Source organism: Mytilus californianus, unplaced genomic scaffold (assembly GCF_021869535.1).
Source record: "Mytilus californianus isolate M0D057914Y unplaced genomic scaffold, xbMytCali1.0.p SCAF_3, whole genome shotgun sequence".
Taxonomy (NCBI): domain Eukaryota; kingdom Metazoa; phylum Mollusca; class Bivalvia; order Mytilida; family Mytilidae; genus Mytilus; species Mytilus californianus.
In genome coordinates this window covers 127,408,312-127,421,199 of record NW_026262679.1, presented here as the reverse complement: position 1 = coordinate 127,421,199, position 12,888 = coordinate 127,408,312, and the positions used below count along the sequence as shown (strand labels likewise).

At 31.5% G+C, this 12,888-nt stretch overlaps 1 protein-coding gene across 1 annotated transcript in view; it reads right to left on the bottom strand.

The window, feature by feature from the left end:
* Nucleotides 1-469: 469 nt before the first annotated feature.
* LOC127733757 (DNA polymerase nu-like) overlaps nucleotides 470-12,888 on the bottom strand; it is a 31,926-nt gene continuing 19,507 nt past the window's right edge. Inside the window, exons 12-22 of the mRNA XM_052243072.1 lie at nucleotides 9,398-9,553; nucleotides 8,873-9,056; nucleotides 7,372-7,452; nucleotides 6,784-6,898; nucleotides 5,809-5,891; nucleotides 5,039-5,110; nucleotides 4,426-4,485; nucleotides 2,567-2,677; nucleotides 2,055-2,133; nucleotides 1,441-1,508; nucleotides 470-799 (exon numbers count right to left, since the gene is read on the bottom strand). Of these exons, the coding sequence (XP_052099032.1) occupies nucleotides 675-799; nucleotides 1,441-1,508; nucleotides 2,055-2,133; nucleotides 2,567-2,677; nucleotides 4,426-4,485; nucleotides 5,039-5,110; nucleotides 5,809-5,891; nucleotides 6,784-6,898; nucleotides 7,372-7,452; nucleotides 8,873-9,056; nucleotides 9,398-9,553 (1,134 nt within the window). The 3' untranslated portion in view covers nucleotides 470-674. The remainder of the gene's footprint in view (nucleotides 800-1,440; nucleotides 1,509-2,054; nucleotides 2,134-2,566; nucleotides 2,678-4,425; nucleotides 4,486-5,038; nucleotides 5,111-5,808; nucleotides 5,892-6,783; nucleotides 6,899-7,371; nucleotides 7,453-8,872; nucleotides 9,057-9,397; nucleotides 9,554-12,888) is intronic.

The following is a 12,888-nucleotide window of genomic DNA, read 5'->3' as shown; positions in this document are numbered from 1 at the left end:
ACAACACTTTGTCAGCACCTCATAAGGAACATTCATGCCATGTTTGGGTTTTATTCCATGCAGTGGTTCTTTAGAAGAAGTTCAAAATGTAAAAAGTTAACAACAACGGACGCCAAGTGATGAGACTAGTTCACTTGGCCCTTCGGGCCAGGTGAGCTAAAAAACTTTATTCATCCAAGAATCTAGCATTTGTTATTTGTTGCTCGTTTTATAAGTTTGTATCATCATGTTTTTAAATTTGGTAAACATTGAGAGATCTTTTCCACACTTCATAAAAAATTTGCTTCTGTGAACGCTTTTACACCCCAAAAAATTACAAAAATCTTAAAACATAAAAACATTAAAACAAAATAATCAATCAGTATAATTCAAAATCAGATATGATTTAGAGAAAACAATTTCACACCTGTTCAATTTAAAACATTTGTTTAATATGTGAACTGGCATTTATTTTGAAAATATTAGTGAATCAAGGTTATTGTAAGATTTTTAATTGTTTGTATACAACTAAGTCCAAACCATTTAGTTTAATTCTCAAAACACTGAGTCCAAATCAATATTAAGTATCAATGTCACACTCTGCAAAGTCTGCAGAAACAGACTCAAATTATACCTAATAACTCTAAGGTGGGACCAAAATTTTTCACCACATTTTTATCTAAATGATGTCATAGTTATTTTACAGCAGTCATATGTCCCCAAGTTTTTCCAACACTGATGGAAACTTTTACTGGAACCTTTAATTTTACAACAGAACCACATAATGCACCAGAATCTTCCATCACTGTTTTTAATATGCCTGAAAGTAAAACATAAGAATTAATTTCACATTACATTTTTCAAAAATGTATATTCTTCATCATCCTTAAAGTATATGTCAAATTAGCTAGCTCTTTCATATTTTTGTAGAGGAAGAAAAGAGAGGACACAAAGGTTAACTTACTTTATAAGTTTTGTGGTAGTGTGATCTACAGGATAGTAAAAGTTTATCAAGATATGTGAAGATATGTGCTTCCTAGGCAATCTTTATATATCAATCATTTTTACAGCAATTCCTAACTAGTTTTTTGCCTGTTACAGTATGTATTGGTTAAGCAGTCAAAACTTTGTGTTATTATGTGGGTCACAGTGGCATAGAAGTTAAGGGAGAGAATTGTAATCTACCTTACAAATCTTTTCAGATTATCAACACACAAAATAATGTGTGGTTCTTTCTTATCAATTAAATAAAATAAAAAGTACCTAAAGTGGCATAGGAAGGTTGTGAAATGTGAGGGGTTCAACTGAATCTCTTTCTGTTACAAAACATAGTTATATATATAGACATTGTATCAAACATGTGGAGCAAATAACTGCTGCGGTGATGAGAGGTATAGTCTTTAGGACTATGTTGTTGAATTTTAAAAGAGTTAAACAATCAGCTAAATGGAGGATGCTTACTTTGAACTGCCTTGATGTCGTCATCATGAACCTCCAGCAGTAACTCATCATGTATCTGATATAACTGTCTGCAAAAGTTAAAGGTACACCATGTAAGTACAGAATTATTTCAATTGATATTCAACCTAATAAAATTGACACCAAAGTAACTAGATTGCTTCGCTGTAGGGAAATGTCCCTTGTCCTGTATATTGATTGAGGAATTGATTTGTGTGTCACTATGTGTCATTGAGGTACAACAGTCAATATATGATAAAAGGCAGTTGGTTAAAATTTCTGACCAGTTGAACAGTTTGGTTTGATAAAACAAACTGCAATTGGGTCAGGACTTTGAACTGCAATAGGTGGAGAGCAATACTTTCAGTCAGGTCACAGTAATAGATTGGAAACTATGTAATTGCAAGTTAAAAAGTATTGGAATTAATTCAAGTGTTTAATTTAACCATAGTCAATGAGGAATGAAATGTAGGCCATCCTGACACTATTTTGGAAAAGGCAATCATGATTCTATATATCCATCACAAAGTTAGATACAAGCAAAATCCCAATCTCCTCACCTCAGCATGATATTCTAAAAGTATAAAGGTATCATAAAGATAATGTTGACTACAAACCTAGCCCTGAGATGTTGATGGTTCCTAAGTGACTGTTCTATTTGAAGCATTGCTGCTTTACATAAATCTGCTGCTGACCCTGAAATATTAAATTCAAAATCAATTTATACTTGCTCTTTTAATTTCTTTTTCATGGTATTATTAATATTTCCCATTAGTATATGCAAAACCAGATAATTAAGCATAATTGAAATTTGGAAAATCTGAGGTAAACTAGTACAGTTGTGCAAGTGCTTTTATGTAAATTATTATTTTTTTAAAAGCAGGGATCTGATGTACCATTAAAAAACACAATATAATAGGTCCCACTAACCATCACATCTGCCTATCCCATAGCGGTATTATCCACCTGATATACATGAAAATACTCCCTAAGATACAGTCTATACAAAACAAATTTGACTCTGACCTTTGACCTTGATATTTAAATTATTAACATGTTTTTTTTCTCCAATAGAAACTAAAACCACAAAACTTTGGTTTAGTTTTGTTTCATGACTAAATAAATGTACCTTGAACACAAAAGTTGACAGCCTGTCTTTCTGCTTGAGCTCTGAAAGGAGGTGATGGATGTTTAATATTTGGAATCATTCTCTTTCTTTTGAAAATTGTGCTGGTAAAACCTGTTAATTAATATTCTATGTGTAAACATGCAGAGTATAAACACATTATACAGATAAAATTTTCACTAAAATATTACAAATTCTACAGATCTTAATATTTGTTCTAAAACTTAAAACTTGAGGAATGTTTATTGTAACATTTTCTTTATACTGAAGTAGTTATTAAATAAGTATAATAAAAAAACAAAAAAATAAGACTTTTGTCAGCTTTACTCTTTCATTTCTCAGTAATTGCATTGAATTTTACAATTCAGACAAGAGGCTCTCAAGAGCCTGAATCGCTCACCTGTATTTCAGAGGAGAAGATTTTTAAATGTTAGCAAACTTGATGAACAAATTGTGTAAAATTGTCTTTAAAGGACAATAACTCCTTAAGGGGTCAATTGACAATTTTGGTCATATTAACTTTTTTGTAGATCTTACTTTGCTGAACATTATTGCTGCTTACAGTTTTTATATATCTATAACAATATTCAAAATAAAAACAAAAAACTGCAAAATTTTGTTAAAACTACCAATTCGGTGGCAGCAACCCAACAATGGGTTGTTCGATTTGTCTGATAATTTCAGGGCCGATAGATCTTGACCAATTAAACAATTTTACCCCATGTCACATTTGCTCTAAAAGATTTAGTTTTTGAGATATAAACCAAAAACTGAATTTGACCCCTATGTTCTATTTTTAGCCATGGCGGCCATGTTTGTCGATGGATCAAAACTTCGGATACAATTTATAAACAAGAAATCCTAAGGAACATTTAGTTAAAGTTTGAAGGTAATTGGCCCAGTAGTTTCAGAGGAGAAGATTTTTAAATGTTAGCAAACTTGATGAACAAATTGTGTAAAATTGTCTTTAAAGGGCAATAACTCCTTAAGGGGTCAATTGACAATTATGGTCATTTGACTTTTTTGTAGATCTTACTTTGCTGAACATTATTGCTGCTTACAGTTTATATATATCTATAATAATATTCAAAATAATAACAAAAAACTGCAAAATTTTGTTAAAACTACCAATTCTGTGGCAGCAACCCAACAATGGGTTGTTCGATTTGTCTGAAAATTTCAGGGCTGATAGATCTTGACCAATTGAACAATTTTACCCATGTCAGATTTGCTCTAAAAGCTTTAGTTTTTGAGATATAAGCCAAAAACTGAATTTGACCCCTATGTTCTATTTTTAGCCATGGCGGCCATGTTTGTCGATGGATCAAAACTTCGGATACAATTTATAAACTAGATACCCTAAGGAACATTTAGTTAAAGTTTGAAGGTATTTGGCCCAGTAGTTTCAGAGGAGAAGATTTTTGAAATAGTTTACGACGACAGACGACGACGGACGCCAAGTGATGGCATAAGCTCACATGGGGTCCTTTGGGCCCTGGTGAGCTAAAAATATTTGAATATGGTGACTATACTAACTTCTGCATCATGCATGTTTTTTTTTTTTGCAATTTACCCATAAAAGTCAAGCTTTTTAGACTGCTGGGAATACAGATTGACCAATTGTATAGACATCTGCCTATTGTTGAAGATTGTATTGGTTGCTGTCTCATTGACAGATATATGTTATTCATAGATATTGAATATTTTACAGTAAATGCACAAATTGAATTATTAGAAAATTTTTTGCTTAATCTGCTAAATGTATATACTTAACTCTTTAATGGAATCCAAATTGACTAACGGATGCCTATATCATTGTCTGATAGCTTAAATCAATATGTGCATACTAAATAACAACTTACCATGTTTCTGACAGAATTCTATACACTTCTTCGAAAACTGATTAACAGCAGGAAACTTTACTGAAATTAAAAACTTATCTGCATAATCATGCATAAAATAAAAAAATTTCAGTTTGAATAATAATAATATTAATATCTATTTTTTACATAGCAAGCTGTCTCTAACATAAGTAAAAGATAAATTTATTTCCTTGATCAGATTTAAAAACCAATTTGCTTCATTATCAAAGTTAAAATTTATTAATAAAAAGAAGAAATTGTCCACTCCAGAGATACAGATGCCATTGCCAACCAGCTAAATAAGCAATCTGTATATATAAGAATTTAAACTTAACCCGTCCATATATTGTATCTTTTATGAGCTCAGTTGAAATGCATTGATACCATAAGATTACCTGATTTTCTATATTCTATAGCTTATGCATTGAACTCTTAATTTCATTGGACTTTCTATAATAAATAGTAATTTTTAACTTTTGATAATGCATATCTGTAGAAAATATTGCATATATTAGTATTGTGTCTTGTATTCTAATTCATATTTTACCACTATGTTAAACCCCAATCCATCATCGTCATCATTATCATATTTCTATCATACATAAGAACTCACCTAAGAAACTATTCATTATAGCTTTTGCATTGTCAGGGCTTAACTTCAAATATTCTGCAAGCTTTTCTTTACCTGAAATTAAATAAAAAGACATGATATGAAAATTGGTCATGAGGCATGTGCTTGGAAAGATAAATAATTTCCAATTTCAGTCCAGCCATATCGATGATATTTGAAATAAATAAGAATACATGCTGAAATGTGTTGCCTGTTTCATTGGTATTGGTACATGTATTTACATGTACAGCCAAATTAGTCAATGGACAATTGGCTTTTTCAAGGAGAAATTCAAATTTCCCTTTGAAGGGAATAACAGCTATTGTATTTATTCAATGACACAGTTCACTTTACAAAAATTTAAATGGCCAGGTAAACACCAACTGATTGTGAGGAAAGGTTTTATTTCTTTCTCTATAGGATAATATGAAATGTTCAACAAATCAGAACAGATAATTTGAAAGTAATCATTCTAAAATAACATCACACAATCCTATCTACTTTTGGCTAACTTACATGTCATTTACAGAACATTATATAAGAACATATTGACAATAGTTAATACAATACAGGGGAGTGTCATCCAGAAATTCCCAGAAAATAAATGCTAAATCCTAAATACCTGAATAATAAAGCATTCTTTCCCAGATCCCAAAAAATAAAACATTAATTCCTGAGTCCCAATAAGTGTAAATTCTGGATTACCACTAAAATAAAGGCAGAATCCTTACATCCGGAAAAAGGTCCTTCCGCCCAATAATACATTTACATACCTGCACCATACATAACAGAATATACAATCCTCTTTGTCTGTTCTCTTTCTGATGAGGTAATACTTGAAATGGATTTACCAAGCCTAAGAAAAACAATATAAGAAGTTGCATGTGATGCCTTGCAAAATATACCCCACTCTTTTTTTTAGACATTTAAAACAAAAATCCCATGCTCAGTATCATAAAAATTCAAAGTATAGTCAAACAAGGAGTGACTGTTGTGGCTTACAATTAAGTTTCAAACCAAATATCAAATCATTTTTAATGCAGAATTAGAGTTATATTCCACTTAAGTATCAGAAGGGCAGGTCATTGCAGTGTACCATCCTGTAATTGTATGAATAAAATGTGTTGTGAAAATATTGAAATGAGTACCCTACGTTTACATTAATATACCATGGATTCAGAACAATTGTGGTGTACATATCTTCAGTTGTTAGCTCAAAAGTAAAGTCATTTATGTTTCAAATTTCCAATTTTAAATCTTAACTATGTTTTGAGATATATTTTTGGCTTGTAGACTTTATAATTTTTTAAATGCCATTGACAGAGCCTTTTTGTCATGAATGTGAGAACAGCTGCTATATTTCAAATGTCAGGAAGATAATAAACATAAATCTAATGTAACATCTGACATAGAGGTCTATAAATACTATCATAATAGAAAGCCAATGATCATTTAAATTCACTTTTCTCAATTGAAAGAAATTAATTACATATGTATACTGTGGATTCATTTACTTTCCTGGATACCAACTTTCATAGATTGAGGAAAAATTGTATTTTTGATGGACATTATAGATTATTTCTTGGTTTTGCCAAAGTCTACATAGCTAGCCTTTAGAAAATGTGTAGTTTGTTGAACATTGAAATACAATGTTTGCCCATTATGGCATACCCACGAAAATTGGTATACCATGAATAATAATGACTCCACATAATTTAGTAATGTACTTCATTTAATGTAGTACCTACCACTGTGAAGTAAGTTCTACAAATATATCTGAGTCATTCTGCTTCTGAAATATCTGTAACAGCATCTCATCATCTGCTAGATGTGCCAGTAACCTAAGTTCAATCTGCTGGAAATCTGACAATTATAAATACAGTAATGTCTTATTTATATGAGTAACACTTTGTACTGAAAGTATGGCATTAAAAAAGGGGGTATTTAGTCAAGAAACATTATTCAATTGTTGATGTCCCCTTCAAATATGCACTGACTTCTGATTAATGCAAAGAAAAAAATATACCATATAGGAAATACAATTTTATATTCAAAAGACATGCCATATCCAAATGAAAAAATAGAAAAACAAGGCTTGAAGCAGTCTACCCAATGCTATAAAGAATCCTCAAGATTGAAAAACATAACTCTCCCCCCAAAAAACCACAACAACCAAACAACAGGTACGCAGTTCCTACTCAAATATATGCACCTATTGTGTTGATAAGGATAGGTAAAAATGTGTGGGTCATACTCTTTTCAGTAGAGCATTTCATTCTTTTCCTTTCACTTGCATGTTCTACATTAACATGCAAAACATAGAACTAGGAAATTACCTGCAGCCAGAAATGACCATCCTTCATGGCTTATAAAAATGTCTCTAGCAAATATTTCTAATGTATCATCTTCTTCTTTATCTAAACAGAAATAAATATATATGGTGTTATACAGTGATGCAAAACTACTGATGATTCCAAGATTTTCATCATCAAGCATTTTACATTAGTAAACAGACAGAAAGTCATAAGACAAAAAGTCACAGGACAGAAAGTCTCAAGACAAATAGTCACAGAACAGAAAATCTCAAGACAAAAAGTCACAGGACAGAAAGTCTCAAGACAAATAGTCACAGGACTGAAAGTCTCAAGACAAAAAGTCACAGGACAGAAAGTCTCAAGACAAAAGGTCACAGGACTGAAAGTCTCAAGACAAAAAGTCACAGGACAGAAAGTCTCAAGACAAAGTCACAGGACAGAAAGTCTCAAGACAAAAAGTCACAGGACTGAAAGTCTCAAGACAAAAAGTCACAGGACAGAAAGTCTCAAGACAAAGTCACAGGATAGAAAGTCACAAAATTGATAGGATAAAATCGTGTTAATTATTTAATTCTTTGAATAGATATTAGAAATGTCTTGAAATACTTAATTTTCATCCTCACATAGATCACCTATCAATGATTGCATTTTACTATCGTACACAGATGATTTCATTTGATTCAAAGATGCTATGACGGCCAATTATAAACCAAAAGCTGTATAGTACTAAAAATTCTAAATTTTAATCATACAAATGATAAGATATGTTGCCACCTTGAATACAGTGAATTGAAAAACTGCTTTGACAGCTTGTTTTCTTAATATCTATTTGATCAATATTAAAGATTTTACAATAAATCTTGTTTGCAAAGTAGCTTAATATAAAGTTAAAGAAAAATACTAGAATGATTATAAAGGAAAACAGTTTTTCTTTTAATTTGAAAATATATACTGTAAATTCAGAAATTATTGCAAGGGAAATACATTACTTCATATAAAAGCTTTTAAACCTTTAATTGCATATCTTAACAGTTTTATTTTGATAAAAATTCAGAATCAATCAATCATGGAAAAAATCAAGTGAATTTCAAGAATCATACAATTTTCAAATACTGTAACTTAAGAAATTATTGTGAGGTTTCATTAATGCGAATAATGTGACTGGGTGAGTATTTCAATAATAAGAACTTGTATTTGGATATCTACGCAGATTTTTGTTAAATCACAATAATTAACCTCACATTTTTGTACTTTCTTCAAAAATCACAATAATAAATACACACAATAATTTCTGATTTCACAGTTCACAATGATCACCAATTTTTGAAATTCAAAATATTACATATGTTTTGGGTTGAATTTTTGAAGAATAAAATAGCCTGAATAGCTTTTGGAAGAAAAGAAAACTTTGGTACAGGAAAAATTTCTACAAAAGATACTGTGAAATGTGTACTAGTTAAAAGGACAAACATGGATAAAACTGAACATTTTATAGCTGTGAAATAAAACTGCAGTAACATACCAACAATAAAATTGTCTTTATAATTGGTGATAGTTATAGAAACTTTAGGTATGGCCTGTACATTAGGTTGATAGGAGGAGAGCCGGCCTGTGGCAGCAGATATCTGGTCCCAATGTGTCAATAAATTGTCCTTCTGTACACAACTCATTATACCATCCATATAGGTGGACTTTAGCTTCTGAAACTATAAACAATTATGGTTTATAGAATATCTGTTATTGTTTGCATTAGTAATTATGTCATCAATTTTGCTTGTACAATGAAAATAACTAAAAAATAGTTTTTATTGGTGGACAAAACCCTAGTGCCAGGAATAACCCACATATGTTCATTAGAAAAACTGACAATCCTAATCAATTAAGATTGGAATTGAACGAACCATCCAAGTGCAGGGTTCGAACTCACAACCACAGTGTTGACAAGCTAGTGATACTGTAGAGGAACTAATTAGACCACTTGGCCACTGAGGATCCATTTTGTATGTAAAAACCCCTGCAATATAGTATAGAGTAAAATATGACTTACCTGTCTATATTCCAAAACCAATCCTGGCAGTGGGTGGAAGTCTACAAGTTGTTGTAAAACTGATTCAGATGTTGAAATCTGATGACCAATAGATGTCTTAGCTAATTTATTCTTCTTGGGAAGTTTTGTGTCTAGTTTTAGCTCTTCAAATAGTACCTACAATAAAGAATTGTTTAAAGCTTAACATTTCAAAATATTGTAACTTTATGTTATTTAAAAATTGTTAGGAAGTTTTCCCACAGATGCATACCCTGTCATCTTATTTTCACTCATAATTATCACCAATATAGCTATTTAAATTTTCTTTAGCAGTAACAATTAAATATCAATGAGCCTTCAGATTATTATTTTTGTTCATTGGTTACAATAAACAAAATTTGAAAACCCCTAAAGTCAAGTTGAATAAGAGGATGTAGGCTGTTCTGTTTAGGCTGTTTTACTTTTATGCTCTTTAAGATTTATATTTTTGGTTTTCCAATTTTTTGGTCACCAGCATACCTGATGAAGGTTATTTCAGAAAATCTCTTTTTTTTTTTAACTTGTATTGCTGATTAGTTTTTCTGTTTACAGTTTCTCTCTATCTTCTATATGTTTTGCCCAAAACACAGAACTAGAGGCTCTAAAGAGCCTGTGTCGCTCACCTTGGTCTATGTGCATATTAAACAAAGGACACAGATGGATTCATGACAAAATTGTGTTTTGGTGATGGTGATGTGTTTGTAGATCTTACTTTACTGAACATGCTTACTCCTTACTATTATCTCTATCTATAATGAACTTGGACTGGTAGTTACAGTGGAAAATACTTCGTAAAAATTTACAAAAATTTACAAAATTTATGAAAATTGTAAAAAATTGACTATAAAGGGCAATAACTCCTTAAGGGGTCAATTGACAATTTTGGTCATGTTGCCTTATTTGTAGATCTAACTTTGCTGTACATTATTGCTGTTTACAGTTTATCTCTATCTATAATAATATTCAAGATAATAACCAAAAGCTGCAAAATTTTCTTAAAATTACCAATTCAGGGGCAGCAACCCAACAACGTGTTGCCTGATTGGTCTGAAAATTTCAGGGCAGATAGATCTTGACCTAATGAACAAATTTATCCCATCAGATTTGCTCTAAATGCTTTAGTTTTAGAGATATGAGCCAAAAACTGCATTTTACCCTATGTACTATTTTTTAGCCATGTCGGCCATCTTGGTTTGCGGGCGAGGTCATCAGACACATTTTTTAAACTAAATACCCTAATGATGATTGTGGACAAGTTTGGTTAAATTTGTCTTAGTAGTTTCAGAGGAGAAGATTTTTGTAAAAAATTACAAAAATTTACGAAAAATGGTTAAAAATTGACTATAAAGGGCAATAACTCCTTAATGGGTCAACTGACCATTTTGGTCATGTTGACTTATTTATAGATCTTACTTTGTTGTACATTATTGCTGTTTACAGTTTATCTCTATCTATAATAATATTCAAGATAATAACCAAAAACGGCAAAATTTCCTTAAAATTACCAATTCAGGGGCAGCAACCCAACAACGGGTTGCCTGATTGGTCTGAAAATTTCAGGGCAGATAGATCTTGACCTAATGAACAATTTTTTCCTCATCAGATTTGCTCTAAATGCTTTGGTTTCAGAGATATGAGCCAAAAACTGCATTTTACCCTATGTACTATTTTTTAGCCATGTCAGCCATCTTGGTTCGCGGGTGGGGTCATCGGACACATTTTTAAACTAGATACCCTAATGATGATTGTGGACAAGTTTGGTTAAATTTGTCTCAGTAGTTTCAGAGGAGAAGATTTTTGTAAAAGATTACAAAAATTTACGAAAAATGGTTAATAAAATGCTCCGCAGGGCGCAGCTTGATACGACCGCAGAGGTCGAACCCTGAACAGTTGGGGCAAGTATGGACACAACATTCAAGCTTGATACAGCTTTGCATTTGGATTGTGATTAAATATTTGACACAGCATAGGTTTCTGACACAGAATGAATGTGGTCTAAGAACTTAAAAATTTTAAATTGGACATCCACCTATTATGGTCCAATATCCAAAATCTAAATACATGGTTAGATTCAGCATATCAAAGAACCCCAAGAATTCAATTTTTGATGAAATCAGACAAATTTTAATTTTGGACCCTTTTGACCTCAATGTGGACAAAGTTGATAACGGGGCCCAAAAATCAAAAATCTAAATACATGGTTAGATTCAGCATATCAAAGAACCCCATATATTCAATTTTTGTTGAAATCAAACAAAGTTTAATTTTGGACCCCGATTTAGACAAACTTGAAAACTGGGCCCATAATAAAAAATCTAAATACATGTTTAGATTCAGTATATCAAAGAACCCTAAGAATTCAATTTTTGTTAAAATCAAACTAAGTTTAATTTTGGACCCTTTGGACCTTAATGTAGACCAATTTGAAAATGGAACCAAAAATCAAAAATCTAAATACATGGTTAGATTCAGCATATCAAAGAACCCCATATATTCAATTTTTGTTGAAATCAAACAAAGTTTAATTTTGGACCCCGATTTGGACCAACTTGAAAACTGGGCCCATAATCAAAAATCTAAATACATGTTTAGATTCAGCATATCAAAGAACCCTAAGAATTTAATTTTTGTTAAAATCAAACTAAGTTTAATTTTGGACCCTTTGGACCTTAATGTAGACCAATTTGAAAACGGAACCAAAAATTAGGAATCTGAATACATGGTTAGATTCGGCATATCAAAGAACCCCAATAATTCAATTTTTGATGAAATCAAACAAAGTTTAATTTTGGACCCTTTGGACCTCAATGTGGACCAATTTAAAAACGAGGCCCAAAATCCAAAAACTAAATACACTGTTAGATTCAGCATATTAAAGAACCCCAAGAATTCAAGAATAAAACCCCATTGAAATTTGTCAAGAAATAAGCAATTTATATGAAGTATCTTCTTTTGCACAATACTGTGCAATTAAATATTTCTTGCTATTGCGCAATACTGTACAATTGACAATTTCTTGCTATTGCGGAATATTGTGCTATTGGATATTTCTTGCTATTGCGCAATACTGTGCAATTGAAGATTTCTTGCTATTGCGCAATACTGTGCAATTGAAGATTTCTTGCTATTGTGCAATACTGTGCAATTGAAAATTTCTTGCTATTGCACAATACTTATTATATAATAATTAACACATCCTGTTTGGTGTGTATCTCCTACCATATCATTATTACTTGCTTTTAAATATTAATCAGAAATAACCAACTTAAAATGGAAAATTTTAAAAGAAAAAAAAAAGGAAAAAAAGAAAAAAAAGGAAAAAAAAAAAAAATCCCCCCCCCCCCCCCAAATTTTTTGAACCCCCTTATGATTCATCACCCCCAAACTCAATCCCAGCCTTCCCTTTGTGGTCTGGTACCTTGCAGTACAATTTCAGAGAGATCCATACACTTGAACACAAGTTATTGTCTGGA